This window comes from Muntiacus reevesi, chromosome 12, assembly GCF_963930625.1.
Source record: "Muntiacus reevesi chromosome 12, mMunRee1.1, whole genome shotgun sequence".
Classification (NCBI taxonomy): Eukaryota; Metazoa; Chordata; class Mammalia; order Artiodactyla; family Cervidae; genus Muntiacus; species Muntiacus reevesi.
Genome location: NC_089260.1, coordinates 13,719,612 through 13,746,679, shown reverse-complemented (window position 1 = coordinate 13,746,679; position 27,068 = coordinate 13,719,612). Strand labels below are relative to the sequence as shown.

At 39.4% G+C, this 27,068-nt stretch overlaps 1 protein-coding gene across 1 annotated transcript in view; it reads right to left on the bottom strand.

The window, feature by feature from the left end:
- CPQ (carboxypeptidase Q) overlaps window positions 1–27,068 on the bottom strand; it is a 531,320-nt gene that overhangs the window by 346,261 nt on the left and 157,991 nt on the right. Inside the window, exon 3 of the mRNA XM_065902874.1 lies at window positions 6,353–6,560. Within this exon, the coding sequence (XP_065758946.1) occupies window positions 6,353–6,560 (208 nt within the window). The remainder of the gene's footprint in view (window positions 1–6,352; window positions 6,561–27,068) is intronic.

Below are 27,068 nucleotides of genomic sequence, written 5' to 3'. Positions count from 1 at the left end.
GGCTATTCTCTTGCTCTCGGTACATCCCCTGCTCAACCAGTCCCCGCTTCACCAACATGCACCCTCATGACTATCTAGTTCTCTTAATTGTAAGGCTTAATCGGAGTCGTGCTTGCCTACCTTGGCCTCCTGCCCCACTGATGGTTTCTCCGATAACCGATGAGCCAACCTGACGTCCCTTCCCCCACCCTCCTCTACCCCAAGAAGCAACCACTGCTGCCACACCCTGCCTGCTATCTGCCATGCACAGTGGGGCGTCACTCCAGGACTCTGCTTCCGAGTTGTGAAATCTTCTATCCAATAAACTGCTGATGGCTGCTGCTCTCTCGGGGCTCTTGCTTCAGTCTCACGGTTCGGCAGTTACACAGCCTGCCGGGTACAGCCCAACACCCTTCTGCTGTCTCTTCCTCTCCATTCCCACCAGCCATGTCCTCATTACGTCACATCTGCATTAGGAGATCAGTGTCCTTACGTTCACAAAGCACATCATCTATGCTCACCAAATTGATCTAGACAGTAGTTTCCAAACTTTAACATACCTCAGAATCACCTGGAGGGCTGTTTAAACCACATACTGCACCCCCAAGCATGTTTTAATTTAATGGGTCTCAAGTGAAGCCTAACAATTTGCACATCAATAGCTCCCAGGTGAGGCTGATAATGCAGGGGACGACAGAGGACGAGATGGTTGGACGGCATCACGGACACGATGGACATGAGTTTGAGTAAACTCTGGGAGTTGGTGATGGACAGGGAGGCCTGGCATGCTGTAGTCCATGGGGTCGCAAAGAGTAGGACATGACTGAGCAACTGAACTGAGGGTGATGAGGTTCCAGGGACCACCTTTAGAGAAACAGTGCTCTAAAATGTCACCTCCAACTTTAGCACAATCAATGATTCCCCATTTCCTCCACCTTAAACTTAAAACTCCTTAACCTGGTACTTCGGATTCTTCATAAAGCTGGTCTCTTCCTCTCACCTCAAAATAACATTTCTCTGATCTCCCATGAAAGCCTGTTCCAGTCCAACTGGTCTACTTAGATATTACCCAACACAAAAAGCACTCCCACTTTCTTGCCTTGATCATGTACAGAAAGTCTCTCCAGCTCTGATCTCTTGTTCAAGTTCACCCTTTTCACTGAGTACCCAAAACCCACATTCTCAATGCAGCCAGCCCCCATCAGACCGCTGCTGCCTCTTCTAGACTTCTAGAGCATTAGCTCTCCAAGTTTCTGGTTGGATCTAAAGTGCATGGACTTTAGAGTCAGAACCTCTCTGAGTATGACTCCTGGTTCTTTCATTAGCAGTGTAATTTGACTAGTTATATAGCCCTTCTGAACCTGTTTCTCCCTCCATAAAAGAGCAATAATAATATCTATTCCCACAGGTTGTGTAAACAATTAATCAAAACAAAAATTTTAAGCCTTCTAAGAAGTATAAACAAAATATGCTTAATAAATGTCAATTTCTTACCTTGGTCCCTTCTCCCAATCATGCATTTAGCACTAAATATAAAATATATTACACTAATCATACATTTTAAGCTAACTCTCCTCTCTTTTAGCCAGATAGAATATTTCTGAGGAACCACAAACATGTCTAATTCATCTTAGCAACCCCAGGGCCTAACAACTTCTGAGCAACAGGTAAACTCTCAATAAACATTTACTAAAAAATATTATTAATTTGAGAAATAACATAAGGCAAGTGGTTTCATAGAGCAGATCTTCTCTGCAGAGCTTAAATCTCTTACAATCACTTTCATCCTAAAATATCTTCCTATGACAAGGTAAACTGTATTTTACACACAGGAAAACTAAAATAGATCTAATGACAATCCCTATTAGATAGTCCCCACTTGATACTTAATACTGAACAAGAGAAAAGTCATTATAAAAGCATCAATGAAGGAAAAATCTTCTCTTTGAAGTCAATTTGAACACAAAAACACTAATAATGGGAACACAGAGAAATAATGACAAAAAGCCCACAGATAATTCATGTAACCATGTGACCGCTGTACTTCCAAAACGGCTGACACATATTGCTAACTCTACTGACAGATGTCAAATCAAGATGTTGGTAAAATACACTGCCTGTCCTTTAGGAGATTCTCTAATTTTAAAATCAAGCAGAAACAAATTACAGCTTCTATTCTGTTCTCCAGAGTTGCTGACTTCTACACTATTCCTAAACAGAATCCAGTATAACCCACTGGCATAGAGCTAAGGGTGACAGAAAAAAGATATAACCTGGCATATTGGCATCTGGAGATTTTCCTCCAAATACAGAGCAAAGTGCCATAAAAGTTCAAGTTATTTTAAATTCACTATACAGAGGCTACACAGTTTGATCAGAGGGCACTAGGGATTGGGTCACCTGGTTTGTTGTAAGAGCAATCTGCCATAACTGGTCACATAAACTCAGACAAGTTGATTCCTCCAATAGTCATTTCCTGAGTGGCCACTATGTATCAAATATTATACAAGATGATGGGGATACCTAGGTAAAGTGTTTAATCCATGTTATCCTAGAACTTACAATCTAGTGTAGAGTCAGACAGTTCGAGAAGACTGTACAGTTGTTCACCAAACTTGTCTTCCTTTCACGGTGAGCACGAAGACAGACCAAATTTCCCAGCCTCCATATAACTGCATTGTGGACATAGAATGTGAGCAATGAGGTATGTCATACCCAAGCCTGACCAAAGAAAGCCTCGCCTTTGATTATTGACTTTCTCTCTCCATCTCCTTATTTGCCAGTTGGATGCAAGGGACCCTGCAGAGAACTCTAATTTCTTAGAGGTGATGCAGCCACAAGATGGAAAGGAGCAAAAGGCCACCTGCTGAACACTCTCTTGGAACTATTATGTGAACAAGAAAGAAATTCCTATTGTGTTAAGTGACTAAATTGTTTGTTACAACAACACTTGAAGTGAAAGTGAAAGTTGCTTAGTTGTATCCGACTCTTTGCCACCCCATGGAGTATATAGTCCATGGAACTCTCCAGGCCAGAATACTGGAGTGGGTAGCCTATCCCTTCTCCAGGGGATCTTTCCAACCCAGGAATAGAACTGGGGACTCCTGGATTGCAGGCTGATTCTTTACCAACTGAACTATCAGGGAAGCCTTACAATACTTGATCTACCATACCAAAGCATGAACTCAAACTACCTCCAAGATAATATGATACAGAGTATACATAGCTTGAAATGGGATACCCAAAAGAGGCAGCTCACCTGAGCTGAAGCAGGATACTGGGAAGGGCTCCTCAGAAGAAGTGCTTAAAATGAATCTTAAAGGACAGTGTGAGATAGTGAGAAAGGGAACAGAAGGTTGCAGAGGAGAAAGCATTTGCAAAGTCATGAAACTTTGAGGAAATGGGCCGCACTGGGGAAGCTGTAGTGATTCCTGCCAATATGTATTTGCTAAAATGACAGACAAAGAGCAGAACCTAGGAGATGTAGTAGCTACTAGAGATGATGGATAAGGGAAGAGGAAAAAATAATCAAGAATCATCTAACTTTAGAAGGCAGAAGAGATGGCATCGAGATAGAAAATGCAGGAGAAAAATGTGAAAGAAGGAGCTCAATTTTGAAAAAGAAAGAAACTGAGATAGATGTGGAACACCCAAAAGACGAATCAGCAGGCGGCTGGACGTGTGGTCCTAGAGTTCAGGCAGCGGCACGGAGAGGGGAGGCGAGTTTGGGAAAGGCCACTGCACAGGTGCCGGCTGAAGCCAGAGGCAGGGTGGGACGGCTCAGGTAGAATGCTCACAGCGAGAATCCAGAGGAACAGGGAAGGAAAGAGGAAGTGGGAAAGAGGGGAGGGGCAAGAAAAAGAATGTGAGAAAGAAGTCACAGATGCCAAAGACTGTGGAAAAAAGCAGTCAATAGTAAGAAATGCTTCAGAGTGGTGAAATAAGAGGACAGCCTGAAAAATGTCCACTATATTCAATTAGGCAGCTATTTGTGACCTTAGCAAGTTCCATTTCAGTATCAGGAAGAGCTAAGTTAAGATGGCCTGGAGAGTGAATGCGGGATAAAGAATTACAGACTGGAATACAGAATACTCTTTGCAGAAAACTGGTTTCTAAAAAACAATTAGCCCAAAGTGGAGAGAGAGAGAGTTTGTTTCACTTTGATTTTCATTTTTCAAGAAGCAAGACTTAAACATGCTAACATGTTGAATTCTCTGAGCTTTTATTTCTCTGTAAAATGGGGATAATAAGGCCTCTTCTTCTTGGTCCATTGGATTGTTGTCATAACAAATAAGATGAAAGATGACATATGTGAAAGAGTCTAAAGTTCTATATAAATAGCAATGTTGTTTTGTATTTATAAATGTTGAATATATAGAGTTATAAAACTTAAGAGGCCATTGAAATATGGCTGGCTATAAAATTAATGAAAAATTATAATCAGTCTAGATCTAGAAATATTAAGCAAAATGCCTTTTGAACACACACTACATGTTGGCAACCCCAAATCTTAAAGGCTAATGACACAGGCTAATTTTGCTGGACAAATTTCTTCTGGTGCATCTAGGTTACAGCCTGAGTTTCCAGATGTCTTTTTTATACCAGGGGGAAAAAAAGGCCAGTGAACCCGAGCAAATTGCTGTGCATTAAATCATCTGGGAATTTTTTAGTCTTATGAGTAGTAGTTTTTAAATAAATGTTTCTGGCATTTACCCAGTTTCGCAAAGCAACAGACTAGCCCCATAATTTAGGTCTCAGGACCAGCGAAACCATGGTGAATGGCCACAAGCTGCTGAGTATGTTATTTTAAGGAGTGACTGAAGTATTCTGGGAAGTGAGTTAGCCATCTCAGGACTTCCTGCCTGGGAAGACTAACCATCTGAAAGAATATGGCCCAATCACTATTTCACTAGTCACCAAACTTTTAAGGACTCTACAAAGAGCATTATTTTAAGCACTATGACAACTGTAACTAGGTTTTCTCTCTTAAAACTTGTAACAAGTGGTTTTAGCATGCCCCAACTTCCTCCCCGGGAAGATATCTTATCCCTGTAAAAGAAAAATGTCCCTTTCCTTTTCTGTGCACTTTTGAACAACTCCTCTGACTGGGCTCTGATGTCTCCTCAGTTATTTTCAAGGACATAGGGTGCTAATTAATTGAGGTCAAGCAGCTGTGACTCTAGCGCCAAAGAACAATTGTGCAGAATACCAGAAGTCTTTCTTTACAAAAGATACTAAGGATCTAGTCTTGAGACCCAAATAAACCCTATTTGCAATTACTTTTGCATGTTTCTTTTATCTTAAGCAGACCGAGCTACAAGACTAAAATGATGTTTCTTTTATCCATGTTTCTCAAATATTTTATCCTTGATATGTAACACTACCATATGTAGCTATTAAATTGGCCCAATGTCTCCAGGTCAGTTTTTAGAACTTTTATCCACTTCAATGCCAAATTTCCTCCTAGGGCTAAGGGTCAATAAAGCACTTTGCAAATACCTCAATCAAAAATACAAAGAAAAAGACAAAGCTTCTGTTGCCCTCAAAATAGACCTTTATAGAAAATTGAGTATCTTTCATAAGTTTACCTCAATCTTAAAATAATTTTGTGAAAAGTATTGTCATTAATTATCACCAATTAATAGAGTAGAATCCTGAGGGCTGAAGAGTTTTAAGAATAATCCAAGGTGGTATGAGATTAATAGGTATCAACTACTATGCATAAAATAAAGAAGGAACAAGAATATATTGTGTAGCACAGGGAATTATAGGCATTATCTCGTTAATAACTTATGGAGTGTGATCTGCAAAAACACTGACTCATTTTGCTGTACGTCTGAAACTAATACAATACTGTAAGTCAACTATACTTCAACTAAAAAAAGACCATTCCCAAGGCCTCTTAGCTCTTTAGAAGCAGAAGCAGGTCTATATCCAAGGTCCTCTGCTGCCTCAACACCACACTACACCATAGATGGCCCCATCATGTTACCCACTTTACTTGTATTTCACTTCTCTAGCAACAATGGAAAAAAGCCTGACTTCCTCTGAAGTCATTAGGAACTTTAATGAAATGCAGACGTGAATTCAGTTCTCCCTCCGATGAAAATACATAAAACATACTGGTTATATAAGGAATGTTATGGGATCATCATGGATGTGGAAAACTTTTTAAAGGAATGCACAAATGATGCTTGGAATCCTGAAAAGGCCAAAGAAGATATTACAAACAAATGACCAAATGTGGAATGGGGAAAAATTCCATGAACAATCAGTATTTTCACTTGATTAGTTTGTTTTTATTTTGTAAGGGCTTCTTTTTGATGGAACACCCTGGTTTTTTAAAGCATTTCTAATGAACTCGATGACCAACCTGTAGATGGAGAAGGAAGCCACGGATCGAATGAGGGATGCCAAAGCCCCCACTTTGGCAGCTTCCACCGCCCCCTCCATGCGGTACTGCACTGCTGCGGAGTAGTTGGTATAAGGTTGATTGTAAACGACGATCTTCCCTTCGGCGTCTGGCCCTCTTCTCTGCAGTTCATCGAAAGAGGTCACCACTAGAACTTCCGCAGTAATGCCTACAAATAAAAGTCATGCAAGATTAACGCATGGTTTCCGATCAGCCAGGTTGAATTGGCACACAAAAGGTCACACAGGCTCTATCCACTACATCTGGCAAACCGGTTTGCAAAGATCAAAGTTTCAGAGCCATTTGCTATGGGAGAAAGACTGTGGGGGTTAGCCAGTTTCCCAAGAAAGAGAAAAGGCATTCAAAACATTTAATATACGACTCATTAGGTTTTTCAACTCGCTTGACCAGCTGCTATTAAATCACAAATTGCTTGCAAAGATGTCTTTTTTTGTCTCTTTCCCACCCTAACAGGTCATGAGTTTCACAAAATGACACTAATTATTTACTTAAAAAACACATTTTAGAAAGCTCCCCTTGGGATTAGTGAAACATATATTTATCTTTTCATAAAACTATTTTGATAACTGGCTAAACAACGCTCACTGACATCATACAAAGGATGGGAGTTTATAAAAAAATATATTCTCAGGAGCCAATGATTTTAATACTTCCAATTTTTACCAAATAGTTAATGTAACTTCTCCCAAGAGTCACAAAAAGTCAGCTTATTTTCTTTCCTTCTTTGTACTGAATCCTTTTAAATAATGTAAAAACTGCCCATGTCTCGATTTATAGGACTTGTTCATTACCAAACACATCACTACTCTTCACCTAAAAATTCTGAAGATGCTATATAACTGTTCTATAATCCTCTTGTCTCATTTAGAAAGATGTGACATCTTTTTTCACACCACAAGTCTTGCCCAAACACTCCTGATTAGGACAGGGTTTCACAGCTTCTGAAAAGTCATTCAAAAACTGCCAGACCACTGAGGATTCAATTTGATGGCACAGTTACAGTGACAAGAAAAAAAATATTTAGCAACAAAGGCCAGATGCAGTAGCTAAATATAACCATCTAAAGTAAAGAGGCAGGCGCCTACTGTTTTATAGCTTCAGCCAGGCAGTCATGAAATATGGCAGTAAAAAACCCAAGTATCAACATGGATTTGGCATATTTCTTTAATCTTGCAAACTAGAGAATCAAGTTCTTCTGGAAGCTTAACATGTCATTAAAATAGTAACTGTTACTTGGAAAATCCTTTTTAAATGCACTGCAGGTATGAGAGAATTCTTGCTTTCAACATGGGCCCCACCACAATGGACCCTTTGAGCTGGCTGCTCTCCGCTTCTGGTTCCACCATTCAGACTGAATCTGTACTATCACTTTAAAGTGATTGACTACAGATCCATAAGTATGTCTCCACCAACATTCAGAACTCAGAACTTAGTTCATAATCTAAGGAAAGCAATGTACAATTATGAAAAGTAAGGAAGCCACTAGCTTTTTCACATGATAAGTATGTGTAAGAATACAAATAAAAGCTTGGCTAGACGGAGTTTCAGATTCATAACTTTTTGAAACCTGGAGTCACCTTGAAATTTGACTGGTGTTATTGTTGGCATGTCCCAGGAATTTTGTTGATGCTTTTCAGCTGTTCCTAATGAATAACAGATTCGATGGTCCACCCAAAGGGTGTCCCAGCAATGGGGTAATTTTGGCATCTGGATTGAAGCCACTAGAAATGAAGCCAAGTTTCTATAAATTTTCATTGGCCACTGCAAAATTAAAATCATACAAGGGGAGTGCTTCACTAGGGTCTACGGTTCAAGTTCTTTTAACAAATGTGAGTGACAGAGTTCTAATGAGCCAAAATCTAACCTAGACATCAGTTGCCAATGCAGGACACTTGAAGCAGCTATAGGTCAAAATCTATCACCAAGAACTTGCAAGAAGTCTTCAAATTAATCTGTTTTCCTGAAAGCTTAGGGTCATCTCTGATTCCTCTGTCTCCTTCATCCTCCAGGTCCCATCAGTCCTCAAATACTGAGACTCTTACTCCTTAAGTATTAACTGAAAGCAGGTCCTCTGCTCTGCCACATTACACCTTTCACATCAGGCTCTGGTATCCTTCTGTTTGGACCATGAATTCCTCCTCCTTCACCTCACCACCACTACTGTCCCGGCCTCCAGCCCAGCTCCCTCAAATTTAACTTCCACAGATCTGCCAGAGTGAAGGACTCGAACTGCTGAAAAGTCAGAGTGGCCTGTGTTCCATCTCCCTGCCCCCTGCCCCCTCTGCCGATTACCCGTCACTTCAACGTAACAGTCAAAGCCTGTCTGTCTCTATAGACACGGGCTCCCTTTTATTTTAAATTCAGTCAAAGATAAAGTCAAAAGTCCCCACTCTCGCTACAGCAGCTCACTGCTCAGAGTCTGTCCACACTGTGGTACGTATGTCTTGTTGATCCCACTCTCCCAGCTTTGTCCTGTGGCTAACACCTATTTATCCCTCAGATGCTGTTTAAGAATCACTCCCTCAAACTCTCTTCAGTATTCTGCAACAACCTGTATCGGGAAAGAATCTAAGAAAGAGTAGATGTATGAATATGCATGACTGACTTACTTTACTGTACACCTGAAACTAGCACAACATTGTAAATCAACTGTCCAGTTCAGCTCAGATCAGTCACTCAGTCATGTCCGACTCTTTGTGACCCCATGGACTGCAGCACGCCAGGCCTCCCTGTCTGTCACCAACTGCCGGAGTTTGCTCAAACTCATGTCCATTGAGTCGGTGATGCCATCCGCCCATCCCATCCTCTGTCAACTATACTCCAGTAAAAATAAACTTTAAATAAGAGATAGAAAAAAAAGGACCGTTACTCTAGGGGAGCATTCTCAAGGCCTCTGGCCTCTTTGTCCCATCCCTCTCCCGCTACCTCCAGGAAGGCTGGTTAGTGCACCACTCAACTCTTGACTTTCAGAGTCTCCAGGGCATACCCAGGCACTAGACAATGTTGTTTAGTCGCTCAGTCGTGCCTGACTCTTCACAACCCCATGGACTGTAGCCTTCCAGTCTCCTTTGTCCAGGGGATTTCCCTGGCAAGAATACTGGAGTGGGTTGCTCTTTCCTTCTCTGGGGGATCTTCTCAGCTCAGGGATCAAACCCAGGTCTCTTGCATTATCAGGGAGATTTTTTACCACTGAGCCACCAGGAATGCCTAAGAGACAATGAAACTTTGCTTATTTGTGATTGACAATACCACCTAAACTGGGAACTCTTCAGGATCTGCGGCCATGTTTACTTTGGTTTGTATCTCCTCGGCCTAACATAGTGCTCTGTGTGAGTGTAGGCAGCCAGTCAATAAGCTTTCCTCAAATGGCACTGCTCCAAATAAGGGGCCATTGACTGGTTCTAAAGCATTTCCATAGAAGTGCAATTTTATCTTTAAAGTTTGAGAGCACTTCTCCCACAATAACTCAGCAGTCTGACTCTGACCACCCAGAGCACAGCTGCACAACAATAACCAAGCAAAAAAGGCCTTGGGGCAGTCAGAACAGAAATATAAATCCCAAGTATAAAAACTCAGGCACTTGAACATAAGGAAGCTCTTCTGCTCTCAAAGCCTAGTTACCCTTATTTATATAAAATTCTAAATCTAGCGCTTAAACCTATGAACTATGAGAAACAAAAAATCAGAAAGAAGAGATAAGTTTGGAAGCTGATAGCAGTACCACAGGAAAAAAAGAGCAATGTCAGAGACAGGAACAAGAAACATAACGAATATGCACTTGCTGACGTTTCTGCAGTATCAGAAATGTTCTGTGTCTGGGCTAACATGGTGGCCATTAGACACATGTGGCTACCAGCACATTATTTATGTATTTACTTGGTTGCACCAGGTCTTAGCTGTGGCATACAGGATTTTTGATCTACATTTTGACATGCAGGTTTTAGTTGCAGCATAGGAACTCTTAGCTGTGGTATGTGTGATCTAGTTCCCCGACCAGGGATCAAACCTGGCCCTCTGCATTGGGAGTGCAGAGTTTTAGCCACTGGACTACCAGTGGGGTCCCCCTGAACACTTTAAATGTGACTAATGTGACTCAGAAACTGAATTTTTAATGCCATTTCTTTTAATCAACTTATATTCAAATTTAGATAGCCATATGTAAATAGTGGCTACTGTGTAGAATGCATAATCACCATAGGCTCAGCTATTATGTGGTCAGATGGCCAAAAGCATCTCTGCTGGCCCCGGGGGCCTTGCTCCAGGACAGGTCAGGAACAGACGTGGCCACCACAGCAGGGCCCCCTGCAGCAGCCTGTATTCAGTACCCGCTGTTCGGGAAGTCAGGGTGTGTACAAAAATACTTAAGTAAGATTTTTGCTCAAAATGAATAAGATAAAGCCAGGCCATCGGGAAAACCTCACTCTGCCATATTAGTTGTATTTTGACACGTTACACAAAGGAAATCCTTCTGCTCTCCTACAAATCAGCAGGCTCCTTTTCTTTTCTCTCCTCTCTGTTCCCTTCTTTTCATGCCCTCATTCTTGAAACTAGTATATGAAAACCTCAAACATAAAACCATTATCAGATATCCTGAACTCCTTATTAATAATTGTAACCCACTCCCCAACCCCCATCTCTTTTCCAACTTAATTTTTCAATAGCAGTTGTCAGCTCCCAGCTGCTTCTACTAGAGTAATGCATGCTCCATGGGGCGAGCGGGCAGGGCTGGGGGTGGGGGTGGGGAGGTGGTGTGGAGCGGGGTAGACATCCTTGTCTGCCTTATTCGTTAATATCAAAACGCCTGAAGTGGTACCTGACACGTAATATGTGAAGTTTACTCATACACATTCATAGGCACAAATACACACATGTACACATGCATATACAGAATGAAATAAAGAGAAACCAAAAAACAAAAGTGTAATAATACCCCATCTATGATCACTCCCCTAAAATGTATACTTTCAAGGAACTTCTATATTTCTGTAAGTGAGTATAACTGATAAAATAATAATAGTGATATTGAGTAACTATTGTTTAAACCAGTGTTCATAGCAACTCTGCAAAGTAGTCATTAGGAACACGGAAGTGCATAGAAATAAATTTACACAACTACGAGGTGTTGAAACTGAGAGTTGAATTATCGGTCATCTGAATCCAAGGGTCATGCTCTTCCTATTAACATCATTGCTATCTTCTTTCGAAATGTAAAACATATCAAAAGAAAAGCTCTGGATTTTCATCTGAAGAGGAATAAGAAATATAAGTAAGTATATAAAAACCTGCCTAAAGTTATTCTTTATTTTTTCTTCGTCTTGCTCATATATCAGAGCACTGTTATCACACTAGGTCCCAATCTTCGCACAGGGGATTGTGAGGGATGTTTCACTCTAGGACAAGAGTCATCAAACTGGTAGAGTAATGAAAAGAATGGTGGTAGTTAATTCTGAAGGAAATGTAAGACTGAAGATAAAATATTATAAAGTGATTCTCTTAGCTAAAGCTGATTATTTCATAAAAAATAGTACAAAAAGTCTCAGGTTCCCTTCTACTCTCCACACCTAATTTTCAAAATCAATTCACTTATTTTTTTAAACGCCTTACCCTGTGCATAATTAGTGCTGCAGTTTTCTTGCAGAGACAACAGATGCTGACCACTGTGGTGTTGGCTGGGATCATTTATTCTATGGAAAATTTGATACAGAGACTCAAATCTCAGTCTCTTCTGCTCTGATTCCTCCCAAGAATAGTTAAGAGTAGGAAGATAGTGATGTGAGAATTTCATAATGCTTTCTGTTATTAAAAGGAAAAGATTACAGACAGAAAAACATGTCTCTGGGGCTCAATTCAAAGTGGGAAGAAGTCTCAGGAAATGGATTCTGATTTCAGAAGACTTAACCCCAAACAAGAATTACTCCAGCCACACCTAAAAGAAAGCCTACTGTCTCACTCTTCACCATGTAATCTTATACCAAGTGTGCTATACAAGGCTACTAGGTCCAAAGGAATGGTTGGTTTTTCTGAATTCAATTACAGAAAAAGGATAAGAGATGTTCTTAGAAATTTGATGCTTTGGCCTGAAGTGGTAAGGAAATTGCAAATTCATGGCAAGGCAAATAAAAAGAACTTCAGAACAGTCCTTTCTGAGCGTCCATCTTTTGGGGGAGAAGATTATCATTGTGCACCAACCTTTTCATGGAAGAACTAGCATTAAAGATTCAAAGTCATTAAAAAAATTTACAGCCCTCCTACTGGGTGGGATTTGTGTTAAGCATTGAGGATAATAGGAATTTTAAGTTCCATTTCTGTCCTCAAAAGCTGTATAATCTTGGGAAGAAAAACAGGTAAACAATAACTTTAAAAAGCACAGGATGTCAAAAATGCTGAAAGTATAGAGTAAAATTTCATGAAAAAAGTAACATAAATCAATACAATTCTGATAGGGGAAAATCTTGCAAGTTTCCTAATAAGATAAAACTTAAGTGGGACTTAAAAGATTTTAGTAGGCTGAAAATAAAGAAAAGGGCATTCCCAGGTAAAGAACAAAGAAGGGAACCCCAAAATAGGTGAAACATCTATTCAAATTCAGTGAATAGGAGACTTCCTGCCAGGTCTCAAAAAACAGACAGTGGGACACTCTAAAATCTTCTAATTATTAACCAAGATATTTATAGACCCCTATCATTCTTTGAATTTTAAGAAGGAAAGTAGAAGAGTCTCCTTGCAATAATTTTCAGGAAAATATGGTTAAACTAAGCTATTATCTAATGAAAAAGTTGGCTTAAAGTTCAACATTCAGAAAACTAAGATTATGGCATCCAGTCCCATCACTTCATGGCAAACAGATGGAGAAACAGGGGAAACAGTGGCAGACTTTATTTTGGGGGGTTCCAAAATCACTGCAGATGGTGATTGCAGCCATGAAATTCAGAGATATTTACTCTTGGAAGGAAAGTTATGACCAAACTAGACAGCATATTAAAAAGCAGAGACATTACTTTGCCAACAAAGGTCTGTCTGGTCAAAGCTATGGTTTTTCCAGTGGTCATGTATGGATGTGAGAGTTGGACTATAGATAAAGCTGAGCACCAAAGAATTGATGCTTTTGAACTGTGGTGTTGGAGAAGACTCTTGAGAGTCCCTTGGACTTCAAGGAGATCCAACCAGGCCATCCTAAATGAAATCAGTCCTGAATATTCATTGGAAGGACTGATGCTGAAGCTGAAATTCCAATACTTTGGCCACCTCATGAACTGACTCATTGGAAAAGACCCTGATGCTGGGAAAGATTGAAGGTGGGAGAAGGGGACGACAGAGGATGAGATGCTTGAATGGCATTACCGACTCAATGGACATGAGTTTAAGTAAACTGTGGGAGTTGGTGATGGACAGGGAGGCCTGGCGTGCTGCAGTCCACGGGGTCGCAAAGAGTTGGACCTGACTGAGCGGCTGAACTGAACTGAAGCTATTACCTGAGTGAAAGTTAGAAGAGCAAGAGGCAAAGCACCGCCCCAGTGACTGAATCGCCCTCTCCACACTGGCCTCCGAGAGCCGGCTCCAATCAAACCTTGTCCATCCACTAAGTGAGCCCGGACCTGACTTCATCACAATCCAAGGACACAATAAATTCTCACCATTTCACTTGTTCAACATCACAGCGTGCCACAAGCCGTCCTTCCACACTAACACTTGAGGACAGGCCACAAGCAGAGCAGTTTGTCTACCCTGACCTCTAAAATACAGAATTTGCACGTTTTGTCATTTGCTGGAGAGATACCTACCCCAGGACCATTATGTTTAATCGACATGTAATGTAGGCCACTCAGGTTGTCCAGAGACCCAACTCAGCAACACCCTTAGACACAGCACATAGCACAGACCAGTCCTTAGCAATCTGATCACTTAGAATCCAAACTTCTTCTACAGCAGGGAAGGCAGTCACATAATTAGGCACTTTGATCAACCTTGGTGATTATCAAAGGGAGCATTCATAGCCTAGAACATGAGGTGCACTGTGTTTGAAACACAGTTGCTTTGAAACATGGTTGGTTTGAAAGATGTCTGAAGTGGTAGCCTTCCCCCCAGACCCTGGTATTTCCTTGTAACGGGGATTGGTGTGGGTGAGCGAGGGCTTTCGCCAAAACCAGTTATCTAATACTTCTGGTAAAGTGAGCGGCTGCAACATACTGTGCACCTAGGTCGGCTTCTAGTGGTATGTAAGGATTAAAACCCACGGGCCTCAGTGACAGTGGGGATACAGAGGTGAGTTTCTATAGATGAAAACAGGATTCGTTTTAGCTTTGCTGAGAAGGTGTGTTGTTAGTTGCTCAGTCGTGTCTGATTCTTTGTGACCCCATAGACTGTAGCCCGCCAGGCTCCTCTGTCCATGGTATTTCCCAGGCAAGAATACTGGAGTAGGTTGCCATTTCCTTCTCCAGGGAATCTCCCCGAGACCAAACCCGGGTCTTCTGCATTGCAGATAGATTCTTTACCATCTGAGCCACCGGGGAAGTCCTTGCGACCCCAGGAATGAGTGTTGAGGGACTATGGGACATTGCAGGGAGGCTGGGGAGAGGTGGAAGGGAGCAGAGTACTGAGATTCCAGTATGTAGACAGCAAGGGAGAGGATGGCCTTAGAGGAGACGGGTGGTATGTAGGCAACATCACAGGGAGCCCTGTAGCTGTACTACGGAAGGCATTGGATGGGGATCGAGAAGTCAGGCATATTCAGATCTACATTTAGAAAACATCACTGGGCTCAGGGTGATGGAGCATTGGAGGAGGTAAGGAGAGGAGGCAGGCTTGGAGGACAGCTGTTTAGGGGACCACCGCCACGCTCTGCCTGAGAGGTGACAGTGGCTTGGAGTAGCGCGGGCAGCAGAGGAAAAGAACAGTGGACCCACTTTGGGCAATAGTGTGCAAGGGACATCTTTCACTGTGATGGGGAGACTGACTTGGAGCTTTGCAATCCACTATCCGTACTTTCCAATCTACATAACGATTTTCCTGATGAAAGTTATATATAAACTGAAATTTAGTGACCAAATCATTCAAAATGAAGAAGACAATTTTGAAAATGCTTGTTTAATTTCTACTGAAGTATAGTTGACTTACAACATTGTGCTAGTTTCAGGTGAACAGCAAAATAAACCAGCTATACATATCTCACTGTTTAGATTCTTTTCCCATATAGGTCATTACAGAGTACTGAGCAGAGCTTCTTGTGCTATGCAGTAGGTCCTTATTAGTTATCTATTTTACATATACTATACTAGTGTGTATATGTGTATATGTCAATCCCAGTCTCTCAGTTTATCCCTCTCCCCTTACCCCTTGTTAATCATAAAATTGTTTTCTATTTCTATTTTGTAGATAAGTTCATTTATAATCTTATTTTAAAAATCCCACATGTAAGTGATACCATATGATATTTGTCTTTCTCCATTTGAATAATGTGAATCCTATTGGTAAAACAAGCATCTTACTGTAAAACTTTTTTACAAAGTGTTTATATATTACATTATATATACATTATTCCTCATGATATACTTTAAATGGGGTATTTCTTTATCAGTAATAAGAAGTCTCCATCATTATATATTGGCTACAAGCTCAGTAGCCTTTGATACTGAACAAGTTGCCCAACTTTCCCCAGCCTATAACATGAGAATGACAATAGTATTGATACCACCAGGATTCGTGGGAGCACTGTATGAGATGACAGAGGTAAACATTACTCTGTGTATAACAAAGCATAAGTAGGTATGCAAGGGTTCTGGACATACATAGAATAAGTATAAGCAATAAATATATGATTTATTTAAAATTTCATTTCAAATGATTACCAGAAGTAAAACAAAAATAGTGGGTATGACTTCAACAAAGAGGGAGCCTCTTGGCTCAGAGCAGAGCTAGTCTTTATCAGGTCAGACAGCTCCAGAGGCTGCTTGACTCCTTGTCAATTTAGACTAAATTGATAACTTAGGCAGTATATCATAAAGAACTCAAGTCAGGCTGGGCAAAGAAGTTGAGTAGGTTTCATGGGTCTGCTTGGCAGCAACTGGTACAGAAGGAGTGATGGGAAAGAGGAGAAGGGAAGGGACATTTTTAAGTAGCATCAGGAAAACAGGCCAAAACAGAAAAAGATGCCAGTAGCCCTATCTAAAATTACATCTATGCTATATTTGATGATTTCCTCTATGCTTCTCTACTTAAAAAATGACCACACGCTCATCAACTGCCTTGTAAACTGCAGGGTATCTCTTGGAACACTGGGTTTGGCCATGAGATTTGTTCTGGCCAATGGAATGTGAGTGGCTAGGGTATGTGGTCACAGCTGAGCGGGAAATGTAGAGCCACTGTTAAGTTTTGCCTGTCTTTGAAGAGCCCTTCACTTTCAACCACAAGAACGGAGTGTCCCAGATGGGTTTTTCCTTCAGCCTGAATCTTGGGGTGATAAAACGTACCTGAGGTAGAAACAAAGGCATCACCAACTTCACATACATATTATATAAACATATATATATCTTATATATAATACATATATAAATATATTTTAAATATACTATTTTAAAAGTTTACGTTTATAAACTTATGTTATACATATGACATAAACCTTGGAACTTCCCAGGTGGTGCTCGTGGTAAAGAACCCAGCTGCCAAAGCAGAAGACATAAGAGACGCGGGCTCGAGACGCAGGTTCGATCCCTGGGTCAGGAAGATCCCTGGAGGAGGGCATGGCAACCCACTCCAGGATTCTTGCCTGGAGAATCCCGTGGACAGAGGAGCCTGACGGGCTACATTCCATAGGGTCGCAAAGAGCTGGACGTGACTGAAGCAACTTAGCACGCATGCATGCATGTGACACGAAATGGTGACTGCAAGCCGCAGAGATCTGGGTGTTGTGTATCATCATGCATTACTGAGGAAGAGCTGAGTGATGTGGGAGCCTTGAATTCCACATTTCTATCGGTATTTTACAATCTGCAGCTGATGACAGATAAGATATAGAATAAATATATTTAATGCCTTAGGGGAGACTGTTCAGTGAAAATTAGATAACTACTGTCTTCCTCCTATCAAACATCAAAGTGATCAAACACCAAACAGTAGAAAGAAAACAAATCTGAAGAAGAATTTAGTAAGCGTCAGTGATTTAACACACATAGACTAAATGACAAAGAATTTTAAGTAGGAGATAAGCCCTAGAGATCATTAAAATACAGTCTTGGCAGCTCAGCTAGCTAAACCACCTGATGTTACTTCTAAAGAAACAAGAAGCCCTGTTGTGCAGTTAAATAATTCTATATACTTCCAGGAGATTTCAATATTTCATAGATAAATGCATTTTCTAAATTCCATCTTCAAAAATCAAGGGCAAAAATGATAGAAACTGGTGTGGCTATGTTTGTACCAAGTATAAAATAATGTTATTGTAGTGTTATATCAGAGAGATAAAATAATTCTGTGACAATCTGGCATTCCAAAATGGGATCTTTGTAAAGCTGTTTTGAAATTTTAAGAGCTGTCCTATGCTCTTCTTGGAGAAGTAAAAGTTGGGGAAAAAATACTGTAACCAAACAGAATTTATACTGTCAACAATAAGAAACCTGGCTCAGGTTCATGATTAGTTTGATACAGCAATTTGCTTCTAAAAGAAGGTTCTAGAGACATGATTGAAATATCAGAACCATATGTATTACATGAGAAAATTTCCAGGATGCCGTTTATTAAAGTCCATTGACTGGAATGATATAAACTCAGCTATCAATGTCAATCCCATTACAATTATAATTAAAAGTGATCACCATACAGTTTAAGCAGGAGTGATTTAAGTATAAAGACATTAACCACATTTAATAGGTGAGAAAATATGAAGTTTCAGAAAGGTACAGGAAAGTTCAAAGATCTTATAAAACTAGAAAGTGGCAGAATTTGAATATGAATTTAGGTCAGACTGACTCCGAATCCATGCTCTTCTCACCCCATCCCACATAGCTGCCCTCCCAATGAAGTTAAGTAAGCATGTACTGATAAGCTTTCTAGGACTCTGTCCTCAGGTGGCCAATAATCTTCGAAGGTGCCCAACAACTGATCATTCCACAAATCCCTGGACTTAGAAAGTGGAAAAGAAAAGCAAAAATGTTCTGAAGCCTCACAAATGAATAAGTGCCACTAACTCTTCAAATATTCAAAGATTTTATGTTGCCTTCGGGATACCCAAATTCACTTATTCCCTACATCCTCTATCCTATCCCTTCCTGTTTTACAAATAACCCATCCTTTTATGCTCGGCCAATTATCTACCTGATTCAGCACATAATTGAATCAAACTAGACTCAAACAAGTGATGTTAGAGTGGGAAAGGTGTGTATATGTGTATATATATATATACACATATATATATATTTTTTGGTCGTCCCATGGCATGTGGGATCTGAGTTCTCCAAAAATTGAACCCACACTCCCTGCAGCAGAAGCATGGAGTCTTAACCACTGGATGACTAGGGAAGTCCCTATATTTCCATTTTAAAAGAGATTTTCACCTACAATAATTTGTTTATTCAATAAATGTATTTGAGTTCTTCCAATATGCCAGGCCATTCCAAAGTGCTAAAGATACAATAAAAAATAAATAAATAAAGGTACAATCAATGATATAGTGATTTCACTATATGAAGATTACATTCTAGTGGGTAGGATCGGTAACCATCAAAACCAGCAAACATATTATAATATAATTACAACTTAAAACATGATGCTCTGAAATTGGAATCCTTGGGACTTGATCTGTTCTGAAAGGATCTTGAAAATCTTCTAAGAAAAGGAAACATTTAGTTAAGAAACTGTGAGATGAATAGACATTAAGCAAGTGGAGCAGGAGTGGAAAGGGAGAAATAAAATATTCCAAGTTGACCAAATAACATATGCAAAACTCTGAAGTGAGATGAATCCAAGGAACTGAAAGAAGAACAGGTAGGGTGGTAGGGTGATACAAAATGAAGAGGGACAGGTGGAAGGAACCAATTTAGGCAGAATCTTCAGGGCCACTTTAAGGAATTTGGGTATTTATCAATTAGTTGCAAATAATTGAGAGGTTTTAAGTGTGAACAGTGATAATCCATCTTCTATTTTTCAAGATCATATAGGACTGTATCCAAGGTGTTGATGACCTTGTAAGTTCATGTTTCAAGCATTAAATAAGAATAAAAACAAGGTTGCTATCACAACTTCTATTCAGCAATATACTAGACATCTTAACCAATGAAGCAAGACAAGAAAATATATCAAATACTTAAGTATTGGAAAGGAAAGAACAAGAAGTCTTTATTTGAGAATGACATAATCATCTGTAGATAATCTGAGAAAAATCTATAGAGAAAATAGTTGCACTGTTTACACAATCAATATACACAAATCAAAACACCCTATATACCAAGGAGATCCTGATTTTTAAAATGTAACAGAGAAAAGTATGTTATTATTAATGGCAACAGAAATTAACTTTTAAAATTGTGAATATATTAGAGAAAAAAATCCATTCTTGTGCCCATATTGAGAATAGAGCCCAAAAATAGCCTGGAATACTTCAATAACAACGAAACACAGAGAAGGTATCGCTAGATAGTACGACTTATTATAGAGCTTATATAATGAAAAAATATAGTAGTACTACATGGAAAGAAAAAGAAACTAACGGAAAAGAAGAATCCAGAAACAGACCCACCCAGCCATGAAAGCTTGGTATATGATACAAGATGACAAAGAACACAACATTCCAAATCAGTGGAGAAATGATAATTCATTCTATGAATGATCCTGAATAATATAAAATGGCCCTCGACCTTCTAATATATAGAAAAATAAGTTATAGAGAGACCAAAGACATGAAAAATGAAAATCTTTTGAAATTTAACACAATCTCTATCAAAATCCCAACAAAATGTTTTGCAGAAATAGAAAAATTCATTCTAAAATGCACAGTGCATTCTCAAGGGACTCCAAACAGCCAAAACAATATTTGAAAGAAAAACAAAGTTGGAGAATTCATATGGCCAGATTTCAAAACCATATTACAAAGCTACTGTAATAAAAACAGTGTGACACTGGCATAGAGTTAGATAAATAGGCCAGTGAAATAGAATAGAGAGCCAAGGATAAAACACTTGCAGATATAGTTCACTGATCTTTGACAAGGATGTCAAGACAACTTCAACAGCTGATGTTGGGAAAACTAGATATCCACATGTAAAAGAGAAATTGAAAGTTTACCTTACACCTTGTACAAAATTTAACTCAAAATGGATGAAAGACCTAAACATAGACTTGAAACTATAAAACTTCTAAAAGAAAACAGGGGGAAAGTTTGATTACATTAGACTGGGCAATGATTTCTAGGGTATGTTACCAAAAGGGCAGGCAAAGTAAACAAAAATAGATAACTTGGACTACATCAAACTTATATAATTTCTGTGTATCAAAGGACACAATCAACAGAGTGAAAAGGCAACCTATAGAATGGGAGAAAATATTTGCAATTCATAATTGGGTAATATTCAGAATACATAAAAGTATCCTATAACTCAACAACAACAACAAAACACAAAGTTAACCTGATTAACTGATTAAAAAATGGGGAAAGACATGAATACACAAAAACGCAATGAGATATTACCTCACATCCCTTAAGATGGCTACTATCACAAAAACAAAAGATACAAGTGCTCATAGGATATGGAGAAACTGGAACTCCTGTGCACTCTTAGGGAGATTGTAAAATTGCACAACCAAAGTACAAAACACATCACCATTCCTCAAAAAATTAAAAACAGAGCTATCACATGATACAGAAGTCCCACATGTGGGAATATATTCAGAGGATTGAAAGCATGGTCTCAAAGAGATATTTGAACACTCATGTTCATATTAGCACTATTCAAAACAGTCAAGAGGTGGAAGCAACCTAAATATCCATCAAGAGATGAACAAATAAACAAAACGTGGTATATACATGTAATGGAATATTATGCAGCCTCAAAAAGGAAAGAAATCTTATCTCATGCTACATGGCTTAGCTTGGTACATTATGCTAAGTGAAATAAAACCATCACACACAAAAAAAGTAGTATATAATTGCACTTATATGACAATGATCGACTTCATAGAAACTGAAGGTAGAATGGTGGTTATCAGGGGCTAGAAGAGGAGGAAAAGGGGAATTATTGTTTAACGGGTATAGTTTTTCAGATTCGCAAGATAAAAAAGTTCTGGATATCTGTCTCACAATAATGTAAATACACTGCCACTACTGAGCTTTACACTCAAAAATGGCCAAGGTACTAAGTTGTACACTATGGGTTTTTCACCGCAGTTTTAAAAATTTTTGAAGAAATTATAATAACATTTATGACATCAGAGTAGGAAAAGAGTTTTTAATACTTTATTTATCTGTTTTGCTGCACCAAATCTTAGTGGTGGCACGCAAACTCTTAGTTGCAGCATGTGGGATCTAGTTCCCTGACCGTGAATCAAGCCCAGGCCCCCCTGCACTGGGAGCACAGAGTCTTAGCCATTGGACCACCAAGGAAGTCCTGGAGAGGAATTTTTAAAAGACACAAAGTGCAAACCGTAATGAAATTTTTATTAAATTTGACTACAGTGAAATATAATAATATAAAAACTTATGTTTGGAAAACACATAGTGAACAAAGTTAAAGTGCCACAGACTTGGAGAAGATATTTGCCCTTCATACAACTAACAGAGGATTAGTTTCCAAACTATATAAAGAACTCGGGAAAATCTATAAGAAAAAATAAACAATAGAAAAATGGTCAACAAATATAAATAAGCAATGTGCATAAAGTAGAAATGCAAGAGACCAATAAACCAACAGGCATTTAGCCTCTAATTATTCTACAGTGAAATAATATTTCACAGCCATTAAAGGAAAAGTTGAAAAAGTCTGGCAGTACCGTGGGCTGGCAAGGATGTGAGGACAATGCAACCGTCATACATTGCTAATGGTAGTGTAAACTGACACAAACATGCTGTAGAGAAATTTAGCAATTTCAAGTGAAGTTCAAGAAGTCCTAATACCCAACAATTTCACACTGAAGTATTAACACTGACTTCAAAGAAATTAAAGAAACTCGCACACATGTGTATTGTGGAGATAATGTACAAAGATACTGTAGCATTATTTTTAACTGAATAAAAGCATAAATAACATAATAAAAGTATAAATAATGAACAAAAGTGTCCATAAATAGGAAAAACATATAAATTATTATATATTCATTCAAAAGAATACACAATTGTTGAACTGGATGAACTAGATCTACATGTATCAACATGAAAATCAAAGCGTTAGTTGCTCAGTCGTGTCCGACTCTTTGCAGCCCCATTGACTGTAGCCCACCAGGCTCCTCTGTTCATGAAATTCTTCAGGCAAGAATACTGGTCTGGGCAGCCATTTCCTTGTCCAGGTGATCATCTCTATCCAGGGATCAAACCTAGTTCTCCTGAATTGCAAGCAACTTCTTTACTGTCTGAGCTACCAGGGAAGTCCGTATCAACATGTATAAATCATATAAAGTTTTTTAAAAGAAGCATTTTCATTACAGTATACTAACACATATATACGGAATTTAGATAGATGGTGGCGATAACCCTATATGCAAAACAGAAAAAGAGACACAGAAGTACAGAACAGACTTTTGAACTCTGGGGGAGAACGTGAGGGTGGGATGTTTTGAAAGAACAGCATGTATACTATCTATGGTGAAACGGACCACCAGCCCAGGTGGGATGCATGAATCAGGTGCTCTTGCCTGGTGCACTGGGAGGACCCTGAGGAGTCGGGTGGGGAGGGAGGTGGGAGGGGGGATCGGGATGGGGAATACGTGTAACTATATGGCTGATTCATGTCAATGTATGACAAAACCCACTGAAATGTTGTAAAGTGATTGGCCTCCAACTAATAAAATAATATTTAAAAAAAAAAAAAAAAAAAAAAAAAGAAGCATTTTCAGATCAACTTGTCCCATTAATGTGTCATTTAAAAACACACAGAATACAATTGCATGTGTAGTCTATGACACATACATATAAAGCAAAAGAATAAACACATGTAGGGGAGAAATAAACATAAACTTCAGGATAGATATTATACTTGGGAAGAAAGAAAAGAGAAAGGAATTGGTGAGAAGTACAAAAAGCGCTTCAACTGTACAAAAAATTATTTATTCTTTATTTTAAAAAGTAAATATGAATGTGTTTGTGTCTGTATGAAGCAGATATGCCCCAAATTTTACAATTATTAAATGTTACCAAGGAACAGTTCTCTACAAGTTTGAAATATTTTAAAAATTCACTCCATTGGAGGGAACTGTAGAATGGAAATGCTATACCTTTCATGTATCCTAGATCTTCTTTTCCTACGAATAAGGCACACAGTAATGCTACTATAAGCATATACACTTATTTTGCAACTTTAAAAATATATAGGTTGTTCAACAACCCAATTTAAAAATGTGCAATAGATCTGAACAGACATCCTACCAAAGAAGACATATAGATGGAAGTAAAGCAAATGAAAAGATGTTCAGTATCATGTATCATTAGGGAATTTCAAGTTAAAACAATGCGATAACACTGCACACCTATTAAAATGGACAAAATCCAAAATGAATACCAACACTTACAATGCGAGTGCTGGTGAGGATATGGAAGAACAGAAGCTCATTCACTACTGTTGTGGATGAAAAATGGTATAGCCTTTGAGAGCAACTGATAACGTGGATTTCTTAAAAAGTAGTACATTGACAGGAATAGTAGTAGGGCTTCCCTGGTAGCTCAGCTGGTAAAGAATCCACCTCCAATGCAGGAGACCCCTGTTCAATTCCTGAGTCAGGAAGATCCCCTGGAGGAGGGCATGGCAATCGACTCCAGTATTCCTGCCTGCAGAATCCCCATGGAGAGAGGAGCACGGAGGGCTACAGTCCACGGAGTCACAGAGAGTTGGACATGACTGAATGATGCACAGCACAGCACACAGTATATTGATACAACAAAATATTATTTGGCAAAAAAGGAATGAAGTGCTAATGCATGGCAAAACATGGATGGACCTCAAAAGCATCAGAATACGTGGAAAAACCCAGTCACAAGTATCTCACTAGTATGATTCCATTCACATAAAATACCTAGAATAGGCTAATCCATAGAGAAAGCAGATTAGTGGTTCCCAGGGGCTGGCAGTGAGGAATGACTGCTAATGGCATTGCCTGTCCTGAAGGTAATGAAACATTCTAAAATATATTGTGGTGATGATAACATAACTCCAAATATAACAAAATTCACTGAATGGTATGCTTTAAGTGGGTAAATTGAATGCTAGTTCAGTTCAGTCACTCAGATGTGTGCTACTCTTTGTGACCCCATGGACTGCAGCACGCCAGACTTCCCTGTCCATCATCAACTCGTGGAGCTTGCACAAACTCATGTGCATCAAGTCAGTGATGCCATCCAACCATCTCATCCCCTTCTCCTCCCGCCTTCAATTTTTCCCAGCATCAGAGTCGTTTCTAGTGAGTCAATACTTCGCATCAGGTGGCCAAAGTACTAGAGTTTCAGCTTCAGCAGGTCCTTCCAAAGAATATGCAGGACTGATTCCTTTAGGATAGACTGGTTGGATCTCCTTGCAGTCCAAGGGACTCTCAAGAGTCTTCTCCAACATCACAATTCAAAAAGATTCAATTCTTTGACGCTAAGCTTTCTTTATAGTCCGACTCTCACACCAACATACGACTACTGAAAAACCATAGGTTTGACTAGATGGATCTTTGTTGGTCAAGTAATGTCTCTGCTTTTTAATATGCTGTCTAGGTTGATGATAGTTTTTCTTCCAAGGAGCAAGCGTCTTTTAATTTCATGGCTGCAGTCACCATCTGCAGTGATTTTGGAGCCCCCAAAAATAAAGTCTCTCACTGTTTCCATTGTTTCCCCATCTATTCGCCATGAAGTGATGGAACTGGATGCCATGATCTTAGTTTTCTGAATGTTGAGTTTTAAGACAACTTTTTCACGTTCCTCTTTCACTTTCATCAAGAGGCGCTTTAGTTTTTTCCTCACTTTCTGCCATAAGGGTGCTGTCATCTGTATATCTGAAGTTATTGATATTTCTCCTGACAATCTTGATTCCAGCTTAACTTGATCCAGCCCCACATTTTGCATGACGTACTCTGCATATAAGTTAAATAAGCAGGGTGACAATATGCAGTCTTGACAAACTCCTTTCCTAATTTGGAACCAGTCTGTTGTTCCATGTCCACTTCAAACTGTTGCTTCTTGACCTGAATACAGATTTCTCAGGAGACAGGTCAGGTGGTTTGGTATTCCCAACTCTTTAAGAATTTTCCAATTTGTTATGATCCAAACAGTCAAAGGCTTTGGCATAGTCAATAAAGCAGAAGTAGATGTTTTTCTGGAACTCTTTTGCTTTTTCGATGATCCAATGGATGTTGGCAATTTGATCTCTGGTTCCTCTGCCTTTTCTAAATCCAGCTTGAATATCTGGAATGTCATGGTCCATGTACTGTTGAAACCTGGCTTGGAGAATTTTGAGCATTACTTTACCAGCATGTGAGATGACTGCAACTGTGCAGTAGTTTGATCACACATTGGCATTACCTTTCTTTGGGGTTGGAAGGAAAACTGACCTTTTCTAGTTCTGTGGCCACTGCTGAGTTTTCCAAATTTGCTGGCATATTGAGTGCAGCACTTTCACAGCATCATCTTTTAGGATTTGAAATAATTCTACTGGAATTCCATCACCTCCACTAGCTTTGTTGTACTGATGCTTCCTAGGCCCACTTGACTGCATTCCAGGATGTCTGGCTCTAGGTGAGTGATCATACCATCATGGTTATCTGGGTCATGAAGAATTTCTGTGTATTCTTGCCACCTATTCTTAATATCTTCTGCTTCTGTTAGGTCCATACCATTTCTGTCCTTTACTGTGCCCATCTTGGCATGAAATGTTCCCTTGGTATCTCTAATTTTCTTGAAGAGATATTTAGTCTTTCCCATTCTATTGTCTTTCTCTATTTCTTTGCAATGATCACTGAGGAAGGCCTTCTTATCTCTCCTTGCTATTCTTTGGAACTCTGCATTCAAATGGGTGTATCATTTCTTTTCTCCTTTGCCTTTAGCTTCTTTTCTTTTCTCAGCTATTTGTAAGGCCTCCTCGGACAACCATTTTGCCTTTTGCATTTCTTTTTCTTGGGGATGATTTTAATCACTGCCTCCTGTACAATGTCATGAACCTCTGTCCATAGTTCTTCAGGCACTCTATCAGATCTAATTGCTTGAATCTATTTGTCACTTCCACTGTATAATCGTAAAGGATTTGATTTAGGTCATACCTGAATGGTCTGGTGGTTTTCCCTACTTTCTTCAATTTAAGCCTGAATTTGGCAATAAGGAGTTCATGATCTGAGCCACAGTCAGCTCCTGGTCTTGTTTTTGCTGACAGTATAGAGCTTCTCCATGTTTGGATGCAAAGAATATAATCAATCTGATTTCGGTATTAACCATCTGGTGATGTCCATCTGTAGAGTCTTCTCTTGTGTTGTTGGAAGAGGATGTTTGCTATGA